General features: G+C 37.6%; 1 protein-coding gene across 2 annotated transcripts; it reads left to right on the plus strand.

The window, feature by feature from the left end:
- Positions 1 to 1,461: 1,461 nt before the first annotated feature.
- mad2l2 (mitotic arrest deficient 2 like 2) lies at positions 1,462 to 18,086 on the plus strand. 2 transcript variants are annotated; one of them, XR_009816801.1, is made up of 9 exons: positions 1,462 to 1,736; positions 5,535 to 5,653; positions 5,723 to 5,794; positions 5,866 to 5,966; positions 6,108 to 6,202; positions 12,751 to 12,824; positions 15,328 to 15,420; positions 17,541 to 17,644; positions 17,931 to 18,086. XR_009816801.1 is itself a non-coding variant. In XM_061974968.1 (8 exons), the coding sequence occupies exons 1-8, from the start codon at positions 1,697 to 1,699 to the stop codon at positions 17,583 to 17,585; spliced, it is 639 nt and encodes a 212-aa protein (XP_061830952.1). In that variant the 5' UTR covers positions 1,462 to 1,696; the 3' UTR covers positions 17,586 to 17,835. The 2 variants fall into 2 exon arrangements, 1 of the variants encoding a protein (XP_061830952.1); XM_061974968.1 differs by lacking the exon at positions 17,931 to 18,086 and having other exon boundaries at positions 17,541 to 17,835.
- The last annotated feature ends 5,145 nt before the right edge of the window (positions 18,087 to 23,231 follow it).

Here is a 23,231-nt window from a genome sequence, read left to right on the forward strand (position 1 = left end):
CAGATTCTCTGAACCTTTGGATGATATTATGGACCGTAGATGTTGAAATCCCTAAATTTCTTGCAATTGCACTTTGAGAAACGTTGTTCTTAAACTGTTTGACTATTTGCTCACGCAGTTGTGGACAAAGGAGTGTACCTCGCCCCATCCTTTCTTGTGAAAGACTGAGCATTTTTTGGGAAGCTGTTTTTATACCCAATCATGGCACCCACCTGTTCCCAATTAGCCTTGTATTCCGTTTATATTTACATCTAACACAATTTCCCAACTCATGGAAACAAGGTTTGTAATTCCAATGCTGATTTGCAGTAATGCAAACGCTGTATCGATCCGTTGTGGTGAAGAAGGAGCTGAGCCAAAAGGCAAAGCTCTCAATTAACCGGTCGATCTACGTTCCCATCCTCACCTATGGTCATGAGCTTTGGGTTATGACCGAAAGGACAAGATCACGGGTACACGCGGCTGAAATGAGTTTCCTCCGCCCTGTGGCGGGGCTCTCCCTTAGAGATAGGATGAGAAGCTCGGTCATCCGGGAGGAGCTCAAAGTAAAGCCGCTGCTACTCCACATCGAGAGGAGCCAGATGAGGTGGTTTGGGCATCTGGTCAGGATGCCACCCGAACGCCTCCCAAGGGAGGTGTTTCGGGCACGTCCGACCGGTAGGAGGCCACGGGGAAGACCCAGGACACATTGGGAAGACGATGTCTCCCGGCTGGCCTGGGAACGCCTCGGGATCCCCCGGGAGGAGCTGGACGAAGTGGCTGGGGAGAGGGAAGTCTGGGCTTCTCTGCTTAGGCTGCTGCCCCCGCGACCCGACCTCGGATAAGCGGAGAAAAATGGATGGATGGGGATGGCGTGGTGCAGTTGGGAGAGTGGCCGTGCCAGCAACCTGAGGGTTCTTGGTTCGATTCCCACCTTCAACCAACCTTGTCACGTCTGTTGTGTCCTTCAGCAAGACACTTCACCCTTGCACCTGATGGGTCGTGGTTAGCGCCTTGCATGGCAGCTCCCACCATCAGTGTGTGAATGTGTGTGTGATTGGGTAAATGTGGAAATAGTGTCAAAGCGCTTTGAGTACCTTGAAAGTAGAAAAGCGCTATACAAGTACAACCCAATTTGCAGTACAGTATTTTTTAACATGGTGGTCATGAAAATGCTGTTTTTGTCCTGACTTTAGATTTAGAATAACATGTGTTATCGAAATACCGCTCATTAGAAAATGTGGAAGTTCAGTATGTCATCCTCAAACATTTTAAATATTTTCTTGTACAACATCTGATTATTTAAGGTATTATAATGTTGTTAAAAGTAAATTTTAGTTAATATGAACGTTTTGATTACATACAATACTCAAAAGTATTTAGAAAGATGCCATCCATATTGATTCTGCTGAAATGGTTGAAAGAAAAAAAAAAGGAACGAGAAACGTCATCACGAGTGGACACCAAGCGGCAAGTAAACAACGTTAGTTTTACGTCATTGGCATGCGCCCCATTTTGGACGAAAAGCAAAGACACAAACCATCGCCGCCACCACCACCTCACAAAAAAACGATTCAGAGCAATGAAATGTATTTTTATGTCTTTCTAATTCTGCTGAGCGTCTCCTTAAAAGCTCGACAAGAAGTGAAAGTGAGCTAACTGCAGTGGAACGCTGACTTTTCCTTCACATCACAATCGTCGGACTCAATACACCATCATGACAACTTTAACAAGGCAAGACCTCAATTTTGGACAAGGTATGGCACAAACTGGTCTAAATTTATTAATATTCACACACACACACACACACACACACACACACATATATATATATATATTTATATTAGCTGTTGTGAAGCCAGTTGTGGTAATGTTGGCAACAGTTCATATAATTTTTGTTAGACACATTGTTTTTGTATCCAGTCCTTGTACCATGAATTGATTAACTTGGACCCCGACTTAAACTTACTCATTCACGGAAGTCATTTTACTATAAATAAAAAAGTCAGTAAAAGAATGTATATATTTGTAAACGCTCTGAAGTGGGAAAGGGGTAGGATTAATTAAGCTTTGCTTCTTCCCACTCCTTTTCGGATATGATGTAAAGTGAAATTATATGAAATTGTGTGATGTATTATGCTGTAAGTGTGTTCATGTTCGAAATAAACTAAAGAGAGAAAGAAAGAAACAAGTTGAAAAACTTATTCGGGTGTTACCATTTAGTGGTCAATTGTACGGAATATGTACTGTACTGTGCAATCTACTAATAAAAGTTTCAATCCGTCCCCAATCTCTTAACTAGTGATGGGTTGATGAGGCGTGATGAGGCGTCATGAAGCGTTTCGACACATTGCAAAACTGTATTGATACTGTGTCGATACTGTGTCACTAAATACTGACATCTGCTGGACATTAAAAATCCCTACAGGCAACCTATGGACCGACTCAACTGACACTGATTTTATGACCTAGTACAGTGGTTCTCAACCTTTTTTCAGTGAATTTTTTTTTAATTCAAGTACCCCCTAATCAGAGCAAAGCATTTTTGGTTGAAAAAAAGAGATCAAGAAGTAAAATACAGCACTATGTCATCAGTTTCTGATTTATTAAATTGTATAACAGTGCAAAATATTGCTCATTTGTAGTGGTCTTTCTTGAACTATTTGGGAAAAAAAGATATAAAAATAACTAAAAACTTGTTGAAAAATAAACAAGTGATTCAATTATAAATAAAGATTTCTACACATAGAAGTAATCATCAACTTAAAGTGCCCTCTTTGGGGATTGTAATAGAGATTCATCTGGATTAATGAACTTAATTCTAAACATTTCTTCACAAAAAAAGAAATCTTTAACATCAATATTTATGAAACATGTCCACAAAAAAATCTAGCTGTCATCACTGAATATTGCATTGTTGCATTGTAGTGAATGGAATGGCCTACTTGATTTGATGTTCAGTTTATGAACTTACATTCATATTTTGTTAAAGTATTATTCAATAAATATATTTATAAAGTCTTTTTGAATTGTTGCTGTTTTTAGAATATTTAAAAAAAAATCTCACGTACCCCTTGGCATACCTTCAAGTACCCCCAGGGGTACGCGTACCCCCATTTGAGAACCACTGACCTAGTACATACAATAATATAAACCAAGTCATTGTATTTCATTTAGGATTATTTCATATCTTCATTGAAATAAAAATATATTTTTATCTTTTTTAGATACAGTCAATAAAAAATGTGAACATGTATCATAACATGGAAATCTGATAGAACGTGTTGTGAATGAGGATGCTTGTGGACTGGGAATTTATTTATTTTTTACACATTTTTATTAAAAAATAAACAGTTTTTCCAACGTATGAAATTTTAGACGATTTCTCTTCTTAGTTATTATTTCTCCGGCTGTAGAAAAGACCCGCTCACAGGGCACAGAGGAGGCGTCAGTGCGACACAGTTCGCGTATCGGTCACGTAACCAAAACACCTCACGTGACTTTCTAAAAGCGGTACGCGCACCGACACAGGGTTTTGCTCTATGAGCTCGACGCATGCGCCAATGCATCGGTGTTGCCGGACCCATCACTACCCTTAACCCATTAATTGATTGATTGAAACTTTTATTAGTAGATTGCACAGTTCAGTACATATTCCGTACAATTGACCACTAAATGGTAACACCCGAATAAGTTTTTCAACTTGTTTAAGTCGGGGTCCACGTAATCAATTCATGGTACAAATATATACTATCATCATAATACAGTCATCACACAAGTTAATCATCAGAGTATATACATTGAATTATTTACATTATTTACAATCCGGGGGGTGGGATGAGGAGGGTTTGGTTGATATCAGCACTTCAGTCATCAACAATTGCATCATCAGAGAAATGGGCATTGAAACAGTGTAGGTCTGACTTGGTAGGATATGTACAGCGAGCAGAGAACATAGTGAGTTCAGATAGCATAAGAACAAGTATATACATTAGAAATACATTTGATTATTTACATTTGGTTATTTACAATCCGGGGAGGGTGTTAGTCAAGGGTTGAAGTTGCCTGGAGGTGTTGTTTTAGTGCGGTTTTGAAGGAGGATAGAGATGCACTTTCTTTTACACCTGTTGGGAGTGCATTCCATATTGATGTGGCATAGAAGGAGAACTCATGGCCTGGGGTCCAGATCTGGCCCACCACATTGTTTTATGTGGCCCGTGAAAGCCTGGAAATACTTTGCATCATTAAAGTACTAAACATATTCGCTCATTCAATTTTGACAGAACAATTGCATGTCTTTTAAACTTGAGAATTGTATGACCATGTCAAAACATTTTATTAACGCAGGGTTGTCAAACTGTGTGGCCAGCAGAATATTTGCATATTTTTGGATTAAAAAATAAACAAAATAAGGATGTACAAAAATAGCAAAAATGTGTGATGTAATGAGAAAAAAAAGCTGACAATTTTGTACCAAAAACACAGGGGTGTCCAAACGTTTTTCATTAAGGAAAAGTCATGTTATGTGGGGGCCATTTTGAAATTGTTTTAGTTTGTTAATAATAGTAAAACAGATAAAAACAGACATTATTTATATTTAAAGACAAAAGTTAGGATCAGTTATGAGTGACAAAGTGAATATTTTATAGTTATTAATATCCAAATTGCTGCTTTTCTCTTTACATTGTCTTTTTTTTACATTTTACTGTTGTTTTTCTTACCCGTGTATTAATTAATAATAGTGCACTTTGTCAACCATAACACAAAAGTGACACAAATTTTAGGTTTTAGCATTTCCTTTTACAAAATCAAAATACATCAAAATGGCCGTCGCATACGTTGACTTTGTAGTATGCAGCCTTTGGTGAAAAAGTTTGGACACCCCTTTATTAACATGTAATCCAAACATTTTTTGTTAAAATAAAATGCTCCTTCCTCGGACTGATGAAAAATAAAATGCTCCTTCCTCTGACGTGTGATTTCAAAAGCAAGTACCGTGTGTTATCCATAAATATTTACGTTAAAAAAAAAAGTAATAATCAAATGCATAGGGAATTGTGTAATGATATCATGAGGAGTTTATACATTAAATATATTCACTGGTAGAGGCGACCCTCAGAGAGTACTCTTAACTGCGTTGTGGTCCTCAATGTAAGCAAGTTTGACACCGCTGGCTTAACCCCTCTAGCTGGTCGAGACAGATGGCCCCCACCGAGTCCTAGTTCTGCTTGAGGTTTTTCCCTAGTGGGAGTTCTTTCTTGTGTCTGTCGCCAAGTTGATGTTCATGAAGGGTTCATTTGATTTTCAATAATCTTCTGTATGGAGAGTGTGATTCTGGACCCGCTCATTGTTTAAAGTGCCTTGATATTAATCAATTGCCGCTATATAAATACAATTAACTTGAGAAAATTGATTAACAGCCCTCCTAAAATACTCACAAGTACACTAATGGTTAAAAAATATGTTTATTATTATGGTTGGTGTTTCAAGCTGTGTGAAACTGACTGTCTCAACACACTATTTAAAACAATAACAACCTGCTTCCTCATTTCCAGTGGTTGCTGACATTTTGTGTGAATTCCTGGAAGTTGCCATTCATCTTATCCTGTACGTCCGTGAAGTTTATCCCTCTGGAATATTCCAGAAAAGAAAGAAGTACAATGTCCCAGTCCAGGTGCTCTACATACTTGAGCCTATTCTAGTTCCTGTTTGTACCTCCTCCAACCAAACCATTGTTTTGTAGATGTCATGCCACCCCGAGTTGAACCAGTACATCCAAGACACACTTCACTGTGTTAAACCACTCATTGAGAAGGTAAGACGTGGTGCTGACAGCTTGAATGATGCAGACACTTCTTTGTTCTGATCTCTTTATTTTCCTGGCAGAACGATGCAGAGAAGGTGATTGTCGTCATCATGGACAAGGAGCATCATCCGGTCGAGAGATTTGTGTTCGAGATATCTCAACCACCACTGCTGTCCATCAGGTTTTCATGTCTTTTACTTTTAAACAGTATCAATAGGGCTATTTTCTTACACAAGTAGCTTGCATCCAGTAGCTCGTGTAACAGTAAATTGAGAATTAATGCTTTTTAAGATGTAGTTAATTTGAGTGTTTTATTTTTTAGCTCCGACACATTACTGTCTCATGTGGAGCAGCTGCTGAGGGCGTTTATTCTCAAGATCAGTGTGTGTGACGCTGTTTTGCACAATAACCCACCAGGTAAGGTCACTCATATATAAGAGGACAAATATAAAAATCTATCTCACTCTCTATCTACTGATGCATGCACATGTCTTTCTGTTATGCATCTGTCTAGACATTTCCGTATTTAAAATTACCCTTGTGTTAAAGGGGAACATTATCACCAGACCTATGTAAGCGTCAATATATACCTTGATGTTGCAGAAAAAAAGACCATATATTTTTTTAACCGATTTCCGAACTCTAAATGGGTGAATTTTGGCGAATTAAACGCCTTTCTAATATTCGCTCTCGAAGCGATGACGTCACAACAGGAAGCAATCCGCCATTTTCTCAAACACCGAGTCAAATCAGCTTTTTTTTCCGTACCTTGGAGACATCATGCCTCGTCGGTGTGTTGTCGGAGGGTGTAACGACACGAACAGGGACGGATTTAAGTTGCACCAGTGGCCCAAAGATGCGAAAGTGGCAAGAAATTGGACGTTTGTTCCACACACTTTATCGACGAAAGCTATGCTACGACGGAGATGGCAAGAATGTGTGGATATCCTGCGACACTCAAAGTAGATGCATTTCCAACGATAAAGTCAAAGAAATCTGCCGCCAGACCGCCATTGAATCTGCCGGAGTGTGTGAGCATTTCAGGGACAAAGGACCTCGGTAGCACGGCAAGCAATGGCGGCAGTTTGTTCCCGCAGACGAGTGAGCTAAACCCCCTATCGACCCTAGCTTCCCTGGCCTGCTGACTTCAACTCCAAAACTGGACAGATCAGCTTTCAGGAAAAGAGCGTGGATGAGGGTATGTCTACAGAATATATTAATTGATGAAAATTGGGCTGTCTGCACTCTCAAAGTGCATGTTGTTGCCAAATGTATTTCATATGCTGTAAACCTAGTTCATAGTTGTTAGTTTCCTTTAATGCCAAACAAACACATACCAATCGTTGGTTAAAAGGCGATCGCCGAATTCGTCCTCGCTTTCTCCCGTGTCGCTGGCTGTCGTGTCGTTTTCGTCGGTTTCGCTTGCATACGGTTCAAACCGATATGGCTCAATAGCTTCAGTTTCCTCTTCAATTTCGTTTTCGCTACCTGCCTCCACACTACAACCATCCGTTTCAATACATTCGTAATCTGTTGAATCGCTTAAGCCGCTGAAATCAGAGTCTGAATCCGAGCTAATGTCGCTATAGCTTGCTGTTCTTTCCGCCATGTTTGTTTGTGTTGGCTTCACTATGTGACGTCACAGGAAAATGGACGGGTGTATATAACGATGGTTAAAATCAGGCACTTTGAAGCTTTTTTTAGGGATATTGCGTGATGGGTAAAATTTTGAAAAAAACTTCGAAAAATATAATAAGCCACTGGGAACTGATTTTGAATGGTTTTAACCATTCTGAAATTGGGATAATGTTCCCCTTTAAAATTACCTTTGTGTTAAAAGAGGCTTAACTGAAAACAGAATAAAGTCAAAGCAAAGTAGCCTACGAGTATGGAAATTTAGATTTTCTTTGAAGCTGTTGTATGTCATTGCATTGTTAATTTTGACAGCTGCTTTTAATTTAGTTTAGTCATAATCTTTTGACAAAAATGTATTTTAGTTTCAGCCATATTTTAGACATCTAAATTGTTTTAGTTTTAGTGTAGTTTTGGTCGATTAAATTCTTCCAACATTTTAGTCAACTAAAAAGACGGTAAATTTTCTCGACTAAAATATATAAAGTATAGCATACTTGAAGTTGTCTTGATACCGCTGTTATGAAGGTTATTACAATTACTGTAGATTGTAATAAATCAACACTGCATAACTTAGCATCTACAGATGCATTTCAATAAGTCTGAATATGGTGCATTACGTTATTTTAGAATCAATTCAGATTAAGAGACTAATTAAAGTTTCAGAATCTTTTTCAGTTAATTTCCGAACGTCCATTCAATAGAGTGTAGTATGCAACGAAGCAGAACGTCCACCATTTTATTAATAAGCAAACGAGCTGGGTAGAGCTAAGTGAATGGCGGGGTATAACATATTCACTTGCTCTGAGCGGAGTGCAAAATGAAATTATGCTCAGTGCGTACACTTGTATTAAAATAACTGTATTTATTTAACAGAAAATAATGAAACATAAACATGTATTTGACGCTCATATCTTAACATTAAGAATGTATTGAGTACTGCTATAAAACAGTGTCACATTGTTTACATACAAAAATGTGTCTACATTAACTGTTGGCAATTTGGAGTGCATCACTTAAAGAAATCATTTTAACTATTATGTTCAATAACATTGTAACTATTTTCTGTTCCTTCATTAAAATGTCATGTGTACATTTTATCATGTAGGTCTACTATTTTTTCAGACAATTATGACCAAAGAAAAATATCACTCATCTATAGTTTGATTAAAAAAAGAACACTTTCAGTGCATGAAAAAAAAGTGTGCATGATTATTGTCATATGAAGAAACTAACTAGTTTTATTCTATATTGTTTATAACTACTCTGAGTGTGCACAATAATTGGCATCCTGGCCACTGTCCTGTGTAAATACAGCAACCAGTGTCATAAAACTAACTTTATGTCTCATAGCTGGCTGTCTTTGTGTATTGGCTTGAAAAATGACAAATCTCTCAACTCTCAAGTTGTGCATTTGATAGTTGAACAGTGTGCCGAGGACATAATTAAAGTGAACTGTACGAATATATGTTTTGGCGGGTAAGCTCGGCTCATCTTGCGGCATCACGGTCTACTACAAAAGTAGTTTGTTTTTAAATAAGTATTTATTTTCAGACGTGGTAAAGTAAGCGGTCTTGCTCCTGCTCTAGCTTCTTTAATAGTTACAGTAATACAGTACACTATGAGTCATTTCGAAATATTAGCTTTGGCCTACTTATGTTGCGTAGATGTCCTGATGGTTAGTCTACAGATGGTGCTTCAAGTTTGTTGTATTTTTGCCGAAGAAAATTGAACCACGGGGTTTACAAGTTGTTTTTTGTCTACCGCGGCAAAGGTGAAGTGTGTCCATATGTTTTCTCTTGTCAAATTTTTCTGGTGTATAAGACATATTGTATTGATGTCTTGTATTGATTCTTGCTTTTCCAGGTGAAAAATAAAAACAGTGTGCCTTACAAGGTGGTAGTTCTGATTTACAAACCCCGTTTCCATGTGAGTTGGGAAATTGTGTTGGATGTAAATATAAACGGAATACAATGATTTGCGAATCCTTTTCAACCCATATTCAGTTGAATGCACTACAAAGACAAGATATTTGATGTTCAAACTCATAAACTTTTTTTTTTTTGCAAATAATATTTAACTTAGAATTTCATGGCTGCAACACGTGCCAAAGTAGTTGGGAAAGGGCATGTTCACCACTGTGTTACATGGCCTTTCCTTTTAACAACACTCAGTAAACGTTTGGGAACTGAGGAGACATATTTTTTAAGCTTCTCAGGTGGAATTCTTTCCCATTCTTGCTTAATGTACAGCTTAATTTGTTCAACAGTCCGGGGGTCTCCGTTGTGGTATTTTATGCTTCATAATTCGCCACAAATTTTCAATGGGAGACAGGTCTGGACTACAGACAGGCCAGTCTAGTACCCGCACTCTTTTACTATGAAGCCACGTTGATGTAACACGTGGCTTGGCATTGTCTTGCTGAAATAAGCAGGGGCGTCCATGGTAACGTTGCTTGGATGGCAACATATGTTGCTCCAAAACCTGTATGTACCTTTCAGCATTAATGGCGCCTTCACAGATGTGTAAGTTACCCATGTCTTGGGCACTAATAACCCCCTTACCATCACAGATGCTGGCTTTTCAACTTTGCGCCTATAACAATCCGGATGGTTCTTTTCCTCTTTGGTCCGGAGGACACGACGTCCACAGTTTCCAAAAACAATTTGAAATGTGGACTCGTCAGACCACAGAACACTTTTCCACTTTGTATCAGTCCATCTTAGATGAGCTCAGGCCCAGCGAAGCCGACGGCGTTTCTGAGTGTTGTTGATAAACGGTTTTCGCCTTGCATCGGAGAGTTTTAACTTGCTTTTACAGATGTAGCGACCAACTGTAGTTACTGACAGTGGGTTTCTGAAGTGTTCCTGAGCCCATACGGTGATATCCTTTACACACTGATGTCGCTTATTGATGCAGTACAGCCTGAGGGATCGAAGGTCACGGGCTTAGCTGCTTACGTGCAGTGATTTCTCCAGATTCTCTGAACCCTTTGATGATATTACGGACCGTAGATGGTGAAATCCCTAAATTCCTTGCAATAGCTGGTTGAGAAAGGTTTTTCTTAAACTGTTCAACAATTTGCTCACGCATTTGTTGACAAAGTGGTGACCCTCGCCCCAGCCTTGTTTGTGAATGACTGAGCATTTCATGGAATCTACTTTTATAATGGGTTATGGGTTATACTTGTATAGCGCTTTTCTACCTTCAAGGTACTCAAAGCGCTTTGACACTATTTCCACATTCACCCATTCACACACACATTCACACACTGATGGCGGGAGCTGCCTTTTATACCCAATCATGGCACCCACCTGTTCCCAATTTGCCTGTTCACCTGTGGGATGTTCCAAATAAGTGTTTGATGAGCATTCCTCAACTTTATCAGTATTTATTGCCACCTTTCCCAACTTCTTTGTCACGTGTTGCTGGCATCAAATTCTAAAGTTAATGATTATTTGCAAAAAAAAAATGTTTATAAGTTTGAACATCAAATATGTTGTCTTTGTAGCATATTCAACTGCATATGGCTTGAAAATTATTTGCAAATCATTGTATTCCGTTTATATTTACATCTAACACAATTTCCCAACTCATATGGAAACAGGGTTTGTAATACCGTTTGTGCTTTTCCACACCGCCCCTCTCCCACATGCAACTGTGTTTGGCTCTTTTGTCCCGCCCACTTAAAGACACAATTAAATATGATTTAATCTCTGACAACATTTGTATCTTGTTTTAATTAGTTGACTAAATTGTCAATTAGGTTTGTTATTGTTATAGTCAAAGCGCGGGAAAATACGTTGTTGATAATAAAGAAGACGAAAATTTTTAGTCGACAAGATTACCACTGTGTAATTGGCATGTTTTTTTTTGTTTTTGTTTACAAATAGGCCACAGGCCAATAAATTGAGAGCTGTGTGCAGCAAACAGCTCCCAGGCCGGACGTTTAAGATCCCTGCTATAAGGAATGTTTGAATAACTCTGTGATTATAAGCATTTAATACATGTGAAATGATCATGATATGTTTGATGCAATTCAACTTAGCAAGAATGACAACCATGCCAGAATTGTAGAGTGGAGCTGGGCGATAAACCCACAATGATGTAATAACTTTTCTTGATAGAAATACGAGACAATTTTAATTGAGGGACAAACTGACATCTGTACTTGGCTCGGTGAGTTCACTGTGGCGAGACTTGTTGGAAAGAGGACAACTTTGTCTAGCAACATATAACTTCTAGCATCACGGCGGTTTCAGGAAATGGAAAACACTCGCAGCAGCAACACCTCTTGCCAGCTACTCACACACACTCGCTCTGTCCAAATGTGGGGTCTCCAGCCTTAGCATTGCACATTAGTGGGCTGCTGACACCCCAAGTCCCCTTAAATGTGTCCTCCTTTTCCATTGAATTGAAATGTGCATTCAAACCCACCTACTGTCTTTTAAATATTGATAAAGCATGTTTGCTTTTGAGCATTTTTGTCTTTTCTTTCTTATAAATGTTGGTACAATGTTGGATACTTGTGTTAAACAATGCAAAAGCATCAAATCATGAGGGTCAGTAGAGAGAGCAACATACAGTGACATATACGCTGCTATAAGCAGCTGTTTTTTTTGCACCTCTGAAATGTTGCGAGTGCATGCAGGTGTGGCTAATGCTTTGACCGAGTGAATCTAAATATAGTTTATGAAGTTCATTTTCGAATGTGTCTGGAAAACAAATAGCGGTGACAACTTCAAGATATATAACATATTTAAACATTGTACATTTGTAAAAGGAAAATTCCAGTACTCTTGGAGAGGTAGTTTCATTTGCACTCTGTGACCTCCAGGAACAAACATTTTTGCCAACAGAGACAAAAAACGGATTATAAATGTGACTGTGGAGCAAAACTTAAGCAACATTTTATCACCATAGATCACCTTTGAATATATGCACCCACTTTATTCATCTGAAACGGTTGTATGTTGTGTCATGTTCTTGAGTACATCTGTCAAGTTCAACAAATAATCAAAAATAACCTTCTGAAGTCTTCATATCTCTCTTGTTAGCAATGTAACATTCAAACATGATAATAATAGTGATTTTTTTTTTATGCCATTATACATATTAATCTTAACTGATAGTGAAAAACATATTGTGATGATTTTCCCCCTAGCTCTATCGTAAAGGAGGTCATAGGTAAAAAAAATGTAATTCCTTGGCTATAATTTTCAACCTTATTTTTACTAGTTTATTTGGCTGTTTCAGAAGTAAAACATTACTATCCCGTATCTTTCTTGCGTTGTAAACATAAAGATTGTAATGTTTTTTCCTCCTTGTCACAGATTGTTCATTCACGGTATTAGTTCAGACGAGAAATGCCGCTACACGCAACATGGAGAAGGTTCAAGTCATCAAGGTGAGCTTTAAAGAACACATTTTTACTGTAACTGTCGAAAACAATTTTGAAGCCGTAGGCTGGGTTTTCCACAGGACTGCAAGATGATTGTGGTGGTAGGTTAAAAAGTACCACTGATAGTCACACACACACTAGGTGTGGTGAAATTACTCTCTGCATTTGACCCATCCCCTTGTTCCACCCCCTGGGTTGTGGGGGAGGGTGGGTCGTCATCATCACATAAATGGTTATGATATATTTATTGTAATGAACGTGGGAAAGACGAAAAGCGAAAAATATATGTTTAGAATTTAGGGGTGATGAGGTGGCGACTTGTCCAGGGTGTACCTCGCCTTCCGCCCGAGTGCAGCTGGGATAGGCTCCAGCACCCTGCGACCCCGAGAGGGGCAAGAGGTAGGAAATGGATGGATGGATAACGTGATGCGATTAATCACAAAAAGGAAATTGCATTAATCATGTATAAATGCAGATTATTTGCGCAATTGACATGGTTAGGACTTGATGATCAGCTTGGAATAATCACAAATAAGGAAGCAACACCACACAAAAGTTTGGAACACAACACTCCTGCATGTACAATTGAAAAGTGGCGCAGACCGCCCTATTTAAATTAGGATTTTGCGTGCATACGGTGGTGATTTTACCACGGAGACAATCATTTTCTGAACATTCAATGTTTTAATGCTCCTCTCTGTGTGTGACGTGTTAAACCAGCAGCACACATCTATAATCTGTAACACCTTTTCAGAATTGCAATCTAGACAACAGAAACATATGCACACTGATATTTAATTCTGCACTGATGAAAAAAAAAAGGATGAACTAATGAAAGACACATTTTCATGTTGGACATATATTATAGTAACATAATTTTATAAATTAAAAACAATATTAAAAAAAACACAAACAGACACCAACATGCATCAAAATCCATCCATTGACTATTTTAATTAGTTTTAATTGAATTTCCCTCGGGATCAATAAATTGTCTGTCTGTCTGTCCGTCCGTCTAATCAGCTTCATAAGTCATCCAGCAGCAATAAAATTATAAAAAGAAATTGCTGAATAGACAATAAGTCTATAATATAAATATTTGTAATTTCTGTCAGTCCAGAAGATTGACACACATGTAGGACGGAGGATTCTCATCTGTCCATCATCTGTGCACGTGCACTGCTCCTGCAGCTGTGTGTGGAACTGTCGGTTTGCACGTCTTTCTGACACGTGCTAAAAAAACGCAAAACGGTGATGAGTTTTGATAAATTACATTGTACATGCTAAATAATTATTTTTGCCTTTTCTCCTCCCAGCATTGTGGACTTTTGATGATCAGCATATATTTTGCATATTAATGAGTACAGAGACATAAAATGGTTTACACGCCTTATTCTGCTCAATTAAGAGACGCAATTCACTTTGCACATGTTTAGTAGATCAGCTTTGCGTGTGCAATCAGGTTTGCACATGTTTTAGTACATGCAAACATTTTGTAAATCAAGGCCTGGGTGGTGTTAGGTGTGTTTAAAGCGTATTAACCATACATAGTGCCATCTACTGTGCAGAGTTGTAAGAACAAGCTACATTCACAAACAGTACCATTTGATATTGAAATTTTTTTATGAGAAAATGCAAATTTAAGCACCTAATCCAGGAGTGTCAAACAAATTTTAGCGCAGGGGCCGGAACTTCTCCACTTCGCGCACCTGCTCAGGCTCCTTTCCCCCCAGCGAGGTGACGTTCCATGTCCCAACTCCCAAGAGCTAGCCCTGCCTTTGGCTGCCGCCCTGCCCACATGAAATGTCACATGTTAAATTTTTAAATATTAACTTTATTAACTAGTTTACTGTACTGGGCTAACTGTACTACTATATTAGTGTGTATTTTCTATTGTTTCATTGAAAATAAAACAGCAAAGTCCATTTGACTGTCATCTGTTTTAATTATGAGACACAATTGTGTCAAAGTCATGATTTTTTTTTTTCATGCTTGAAATAAGAAATTATTACTTTAAAAAAGTAATTTTATACTTGTGAGTGTTGATGGCACAGCTGCGTAACAATTGATATTCTAGTTTCAAGCATGTTTTACTCAATATAGGTCATCAAATCTTAGCAACAAGCTATTTACTATTTCTATTTACTCTTTTAATTGGTTTTACCCTTTAAAATCGTTTTTAATCATATTTATTTTTATATTGTTTTTATATTGGTTTTATATATATATATATTTTTTTTTATTCAGTCATTGGTGGAGCTAAGGATAATATTTGAATATTGTTTTTAATAATGTTTTTAATATTGTTGTGCAGCACTTTGGAAACATTTTTGTTTAAATGTGCTATATAAATAAATTGGATTGGATTGGAAGACCTTTTCGCTGGCGGACCATGCGTTTGACACCGCTGGCCTAATCTGTCAGGCGGCCCACAAATGTAAGGGGAAGAATGATGTGGATATGTATGCTGTGTCACATTTTTAAATCGTTTTTTATTTATTTGTTTTAGGATTTCCCATGGATAGTCGCTGATGAGCAGGAAGTCCACATGCAAGAGCCAAGACTTATCCCATTAAAGACGATGACCTCCGACATAGTCAAGGTGTTGGAAGAGAACATATCCTTAATGAACAGCTTAACTTCTCTTACATTAGATCAGGGGTAGGGAACCTATGGCTCTCGAGCCAGATGACTGCATCTGGCTCTCAGATAAATCTTAGCTGACATTGCTTAACACGATAAGTAATGAATAATTCCGCTGGTAATCACAGTGTTAAAAATAACGTTCAAAATATAAAACCTTCTCATGCATTTTCTACCGCACCTGTTCAAGAAGTCGCATTAATGGTAAGAAGTATTTTATTTATTATTGGTTAGCTTCAGAATAACAATGTTATTAAAAATAATAACAGACTTATTACACTCTAAAAATGTTGGTTTTACTTAAAAATGCACGCATTTAGTTGTATTCAGTGTTAATAAAATATTACATGGCTCTCAAGAAAATACATTTTAAAACATTTGGCTTTCATGGCTCTCTCAGCCAAAAAGATTACCGACCCCTGCATTAGATGCTTGGATATTTAGGGCTTGTCCACACATACACACACACACACATAAGAATTAAAAACACATATTATTCTTTGTTTTTTGGCATTTCATGCATTTTAAGACTATTGAAAATAAAAAAAGAATATTAGAACAAAAATACAATAGGCAAAAAGATTAGATAATTGTTTAGAAGTTTCCACTGACTGCTAATTTCTTGAGCGGATAAAGTTCGCTTTATTACTTTGTTAGATGTCCGTGACATCCTTTAAAAAAGTTAAAGCCGAAACAAGCGGTAGAAAATGGGTGGATGGATGGAAAATTAGAACATTGCTGTTACTGCATAATAGTTAAATTAATGTTTTTTATATAATATGAATGAAATGAATGTACTAAAGCAGGGGTCGGGAACCTTTTTGGCTGAAAGAGCCATGAAAGCCAAATATTTTAAAATGTATTTCCGTGAGAGCCATATAATATTTTTTAACACTGAATACAACTAAATGCATGCATTTTTAAGTAATACCAACATTTTTAGAGTACAATAAGTCTCTTATTCTTTTTAATAACATTGTTATTCTGAAGCTAACAAATAATAAATAAAATACTTCTTACCAATAATGCGACTTCTTGAACAGGTGCGGTAGAAAATGGATGAATGGATTAAAATCCATGAGAATGTTTTCTATTTTTAGGGCCCGCATGGCCCATTGTAAAAGGAATCCCAACGGGAGTCCTTTTGCAATGGGACATAAAGACCTATTGAATTTCTAAGGTTTTATTATTATTATTATTATTATTCTTCCGCCGCCTCTTTGAGCACTAATTTGACCCACTTAACATGCTTCAAAACTCACCATATTTGACCCACCCATCAGGACCTGCGAAAATTGTCTTTTAATAAAAAAAAAACGAACCCCAAAACTCAAAATTGCGCTCTAGCGCCCCCTAGGAAAAAAAAAAACTAGACTGCCTGTATCTCCCACTAGGAAAGTCAGAGAGACATGAAACAAAAACTTCTATGTAGGTCTGACTTAGACCTAGTTTTCATAATTGTACATCCTCGGGCAGAAATCAACAGGAAGTTGGCAATTCCCCCTTCAAGACAAAAAAGTACTAAAAACAGTCACTTTTGCCTCTTTGAGCTGTAATTTGACCCCCTTAACATGCTTCAAAACTCACCGAACTGAACACACACATCAGGACCGATCTAATAAAAAAAACCTAACCCCAAAACTCAAAATGCGCTCTAGTTAACACTGTGATTACCAGCGGAATCATTCATTACTTATCATGTTAAGCAATGTCAGCTAAGATTTATCTGAGAGCCAGATGCAGTCATCAAAAGAGCCACATCTGGCTCTAGAGCCATAGGTTCCCTACCCCTGTACTAAAGAGATCAATTTAATTTGTATTTTAAAAAATTATGTTGGCAGAACAGATATATAAACATTTTCAGTATCTAGTGGAAAAAAGAAGAAAAAAGGATGATGATATTGTTTGACATGAGATGGGTCTTCACTGTCTTGTCAGAGAACTTCTTTAATTGTACAAAAGTCCATATTTGAAGTATTTTCTTTCATTCTCTTCCACATACTTCAGTCCATTCCAGTATTTGTAGTCTCTTAGCACCATCCATCTCTTTCCTAAAACTATTTGTTTTGTTTTGAACAGATGCAACTCTATGTGGAGGAGCGAGCCCAGAAGACGCATCATTGATGAGTGAAACACGAGGCAAAGTGATGAATTAGAGATGGAAGGAAAGTTCCATTTGGAAGGTATTTGGGGAAACTCAAATGTATTACTCTGGATACTTTTAATGATGAATTAGTTACATTACAAATGCTGCTGAATGTTTCTTTCTGTATGTTGTTGTGTGTGTACATACTGTGTATACTGTATGATGTCATGATCATTTTTATGATTGAAATGTACTTACCATTAAAATGAATTCACTGTGCTACAAAAATAGACGTTTTAATGTTGTGTCCTTCGAGCCTGTTTATGAGCACCACGTGAAAAAATCTGTAATTTTTTTCCACACTTATTTGTTCCACTTTTTAGAGAAGGGGCGCTCAAACAGTTGCTTTTGAAGTTCTGGGTTTTCATGACGACATGAAGGCAAAACATGCTACCCCTTCTGACCCGCTCTCTAGCTGGATGGGCCCACCACCACGTCACAGAAGACAGCTTTGTACTTAAAGATAAAGGAGGCTTCACTACACATCTTAAAATAAAGCCTGGAGCTCTGCCGACTATCCACAAGTCAGCTAAAGACGTAGAAGCTGTAAGTTTGATCATTTTGTTTTTCTTTGGTGAATAGGCTCGCCGAGCATGATCTGGTAAAAAGTGACTGTAATGTTAGCATTGTAGCTCGCATAGCCTTGCTAGTGTTGCTAACACATACTTGCCAACCCTCCCGAATTTTCCGGGAGACTCCCGAAATTCAGCGCCTCTCCCGAAAACCTCCCGGGAAAAATATTCTCCCGAAAATCTCCCGATTTTCAGCTGGAGCTGGAAGCCACGCCCTCTCCAGCTCCATGCGGACCTGAGTGAGGACAGCCTTTTTTCATGACGGGAGGACAACAGGGTGACAAGAACTAAATCATCCAGACTAGAGATAAATTGTATTATGTTTATTTTACCTAAAAATAAATATATTTATTAATTTAAAAAAAAAACGAAATACATTTTTACTATATTTTGCTAAAAACATCAAAATTAATTGTATTTTTATTTTTATTTTTTCGTGACTCCTTATTACATCCAGCCATAGAATTATACATTAAAATAAACATATTTGAAATAATTGATTTTAAATTATCATAATAATTCATTTAAAATGACCATATTTAATTATTAAAATAATTGCTTGTTTATCAACAACTTTAGCATTTTATTCATTACATTTTGAAACTCTCAGAAGCCAAGTTATGTTATATTCCTTAATATTTATTTATGCAAGTTTGAAGTATCAATTATCCAAACACAGTTTTGTTTGCATATTTTCATATATATATACATATATATATATATATATATACATATTCAAATTAAAAATACTTGACTTGGTGAATTCTAGCTGTCAATATACTCCTCCCCTCTTAACCACGCCCCCAACCACGCCCCGACCACGCCCCCACCCCCACCTCCCGAAATCGGAGGTCTCAAGGTTGGCAAGTATGCGCTAGCATCTGTGTCCAACTGTCCCACATTGTTGTATGTGATATAGCTTATTTATTATGTTGGACAAGTGCAGAGTTACAATCTATAAAGTACACACTAGCACTTCTTGGAGACACACAATCTGATCGAGATAGATGGATAGATAGTACTTTATTGATTCTTTCAGGAGAGTTTACCATGAATTGATTAACGTGGACCCCGACTTAAACAAGTTGAAAAACTTATTGGGGTGTTACCATTTAGTGGTCAATTGTACGGAATATGTACTGTACTGTGCAATCTACTAACCCCGTTTCCATATGAGTTGGGAAATTGTGTTAGATGTAAATATAAACGGAATACAATGATTTGCAAATCCTTTTCAACCCATATTCAATTGAATGCACTACAAAGACAAGATATTTGATGTTCAAACTCATAAACTTTATTTTATTTTTGCAAATAATAATTAACTTAGAATTTCATGGCTGCAACACGTGCCAAAGTAGTTGGGGAAGGGCATGTTCACCACTGTGTTACATGGTCTTTCCTTTTAACAACACTCAGTAAACGTTTGGGAACTGAGGAGACACATTTTTTAAGCTTCTCAGGTGGAATTCTTTCCCATTCTTGCTTGATGTACAGCTTAAGTTGTTCAACAGTCCGGGGGTCTCCGTTGTGGTATTTTAGGCTTCATAATGCGCCACACATTTTCAATGGGAGACAGGTCTGGACTACAGGCAGGCCAGTCTAGTACCCGCACTCTTTTACTAGCAAGCAAGCGCTTGTTACTCTCGGGGTCTCCTAGCCGCACAGGCAAATCATATGGTCTAAAAATGCATTTTTCCATCCATAACATGACATCATCGCGCCAAGTGCGTGCTCTTTCAGTCAATCAGTGCGTATATATACAGCCCATTTTTTTAATTGTAATTTGGAAGAATTTATCTGAATGTGTATGAACTATTTCAGTTCAAAATTGTTTGAAATGTCACATGTTAAATTTTTAAATATTAACTTTATTAACTAGTTTACTGTACTGGGCTAACTGTACTACTATACTAGTGCGTATTTTCTATTGTTTCATTGAAAATAAAACAGCAAAGTCCATTTGGCTGTCATCTGTTTTAATATGAGACACAATTGTGTCAAAGTTATGATTTTTTTTTTTCATGCTTGAAATAAGAAATTATTACTTGGGGCGGTATAGCTCGGTTGGTAGAGTGGCCGTGCCAGCAACTTGAGGGTTCCAGGTTCGATCCCTGCTTCTGCCAACCTAGTCACTGCCGTTGTGTCCTTGGGCAAGACACTTTACCCAACTGCTCCCAGTACCACCCACACTGGTTTAAAAATGTAATTTAGATATTGGGTTTCACAATGTAAAGTGCTTTGAGTCACTAGAGAAAAGCGCTATATAAATATAATTCACTTCACTTCACTTTAAAAAAGTAGTTTTATACTTGTGAGTGTTGATGACACAGCTTTGCAACAGTTGATATTCTAGTTTCAAGCATGTTTTACTCAATATAGGTCATCAAATCTCTGCAACAAGCTGTAATATCTTACTGAGATCATTTAGGACTAAAACCCTTAAAACAAGTAAAACACTCTTACTTAGATTTCAGTTTTTGCAGTGTAGGCTCAATGTGCACAATTATCTAAGTTTTTCAGACAGTAATTAGATTGGGGTACCGTATTTTTCGGACTATAAGTCGCAGTTTTTTTTTCATAGTTTGGCCGGGGGTGCGACTTATACTCAGGAGCGACTTATGTGTGAAATTATTAACACATTACCGTAAAATATCAAATAATATTATTTAGCTCATTCACGTAAGAGACTAGACGTATAAGATTTCATGGGATTTAGCGATTAGGAGTGACAGATTGTTTGGTAAACGTATAGCATGTTCTATATGTTATAGTTATTTGAATGACTCTTACCATAATATGTTACGTTAACATACCAGGCACGTTTTCAGTTCCTTATTTATGCCTCATATAACATACACTTATTCAGCCTGTTGTTCACTGTTTATTAGGGACCGCAAAGTCCCTTTGGGACAGAGGACCCTATTGTATTTTGTGCGTTTTATTATTATCATTATTCCGCCGCCTCTTTGAGCTGTAATTTGACCCCCTTAACATGCTTCAAAACTCACCATATTTGACACACCCATCAGGACTGGCGAAAATTGCCATGTAATAAAAAAACCAAACCCAAAAACTCAAAATTGCGCTCTAGCGCCCCCTAGGAAAAAACACAGACAAAACTGCTTGTAACTTCCGGTAGGAATGTCGTAGAGACATGAAACAAAAACTTCTATGTAAGTCTGACTTAGACCTAGATTTCATACATTGACATCAAAAATCAACAGGAAGTTGGCAATTCCCCCTTCAAAACAACATTTTAGTAAAAACAGTCACTTTTGCCTCTTTGAGCTGTAATTTGACCCCCTTAACATGCTTCAAAACTCACCAAACTGGACACACACATCAGGACTGGCAAAAATTGCGATCTAATAAAAAAACCCAACCCCAAAACTCAAAATTTTGCTCTAGGGCCCCCTAGGAAGAAAACACAGACACAACTGCTCCTCGGAAGAAAACTCAGACAGCCTGTAACTTCCAGTAGGAATGTGTTAGAGACATGAAACAAAAACCTCTATGTAGGTCTCGCTTAGACCTACATTTCATATATTGACAACCCCCAGCAAAAATCAACAGGAAGTTTGCAATTCCCCCTTCAAAACAAAAGTTTTGTCAAAACCGGTCACCTTTTTTCAAACATTATCTCCTCTGAGCGCGTTTGTCGTGTCGGCTTCAAACTAGCACAGGAGAGAGATTGAACCCTTGTGATTAAAAGTTGACCAAAGAGTTTTAATTACTGCTCCGGTTTGGATTTTATGTGCCATCAAAGTCGGTCCCGTCCATCGCTGCTTGCAGCTTTAATTTATTTTAAATTGCCTTTCAAATGTCTATTCTTGGTGTTGGGTTTTATCAAATACATTTCCCCAAAAAATGCGACTTATGTATGTTTTTTTCCTTCTTTATTATGCATTTTCGGCCAGTGCGACTTATATTCCGGTGCGACTTATACCCCGAAAAATACGGTATGTTGTTTCTAAATGTGGAAAGATGTCAATATCTCTTGTTTTCATGTTGGCCTTGAAGATAGCAAGCTGGCGCTAGTCAGTCTGTGAGTTAATCAAAGTACAGTTATCAATCACAGTTTTTTGATAATTCTTTATTTAAAACGGTAGGTAATACTAACCGCCGGGAGTTTTTTGGCCGTTGTCAATACCGTTTATCGTTACGTCCCCAATGACAATGTATACACACAAAGCAACTATGCGCGAAAATGACCTTAAAACTTTTTTGTAATTATTATTTAAAAAAATATTGAAATTAATGAATCGATTTAGAATCGGTCGCAAGTTGGATTTGAATGGTTTTTTTTTTAGCACTTCTGTTGTTGGACTGACACTTTTGTTATAGGTTGAAAATTAGTTCAGTTTTCCCCAACATAAAACGTTGTTTGTATTTCAACACTACTTTGTCACTATTAGACAAGAAAGGTTGCCAAAATGGTTATAAATCCAAATGGGGAACCGGGCCAAAACGTATAATACAAGCGACCGTATCTTTATTTGAAACATTCAGACACATTACAGTCTTTTTCGGTGGAAAACATGTCTCTTATCATAAATACAATGTGATGGTTGAAACAATCAAGTCAAGGGCAGATAATGTAAAAAATAAATGAGTCTCAGTTGATGCTCAACACCAGAAAGGACTTCAATGACATAATAATGGACACAAATACGGTGATGACATACACTATGTGAGAAAGCAATGACAAAAAGAGATAACTTTTGGTCTCATCAACATAAATCAGCATCTGTGGACGTAGTACCCGGTCACGTATCCTATCATGTAGATTGCCACCAGTACAGCCGCAGTTCCAGCTGTCTTCACTGCAACACCGGCGTTGCCCGTACACATTATGTTGTAGAGCCTGAATGCAACACGAAGCCAAGTTCTGTTAAAATAAGGCCTCTCTGGGACTCTGACGACTATTTTTACACACTGGACTTTGTCTCACCTCATCTTGGTGGTCTGTGTCGCCTCCACGTTCATGTTGATGTTGTCCTCGTTCCAGCGGTCATATTGCACGCTGCCCGCGTTGCTGGCGTCCATGTG

Source organism: Nerophis lumbriciformis, linkage group LG01, assembly GCF_033978685.3.
Source record: "Nerophis lumbriciformis linkage group LG01, RoL_Nlum_v2.1, whole genome shotgun sequence".
NCBI lineage: Eukaryota > Metazoa > Chordata > Actinopteri > Syngnathiformes > Syngnathidae > Nerophis > Nerophis lumbriciformis.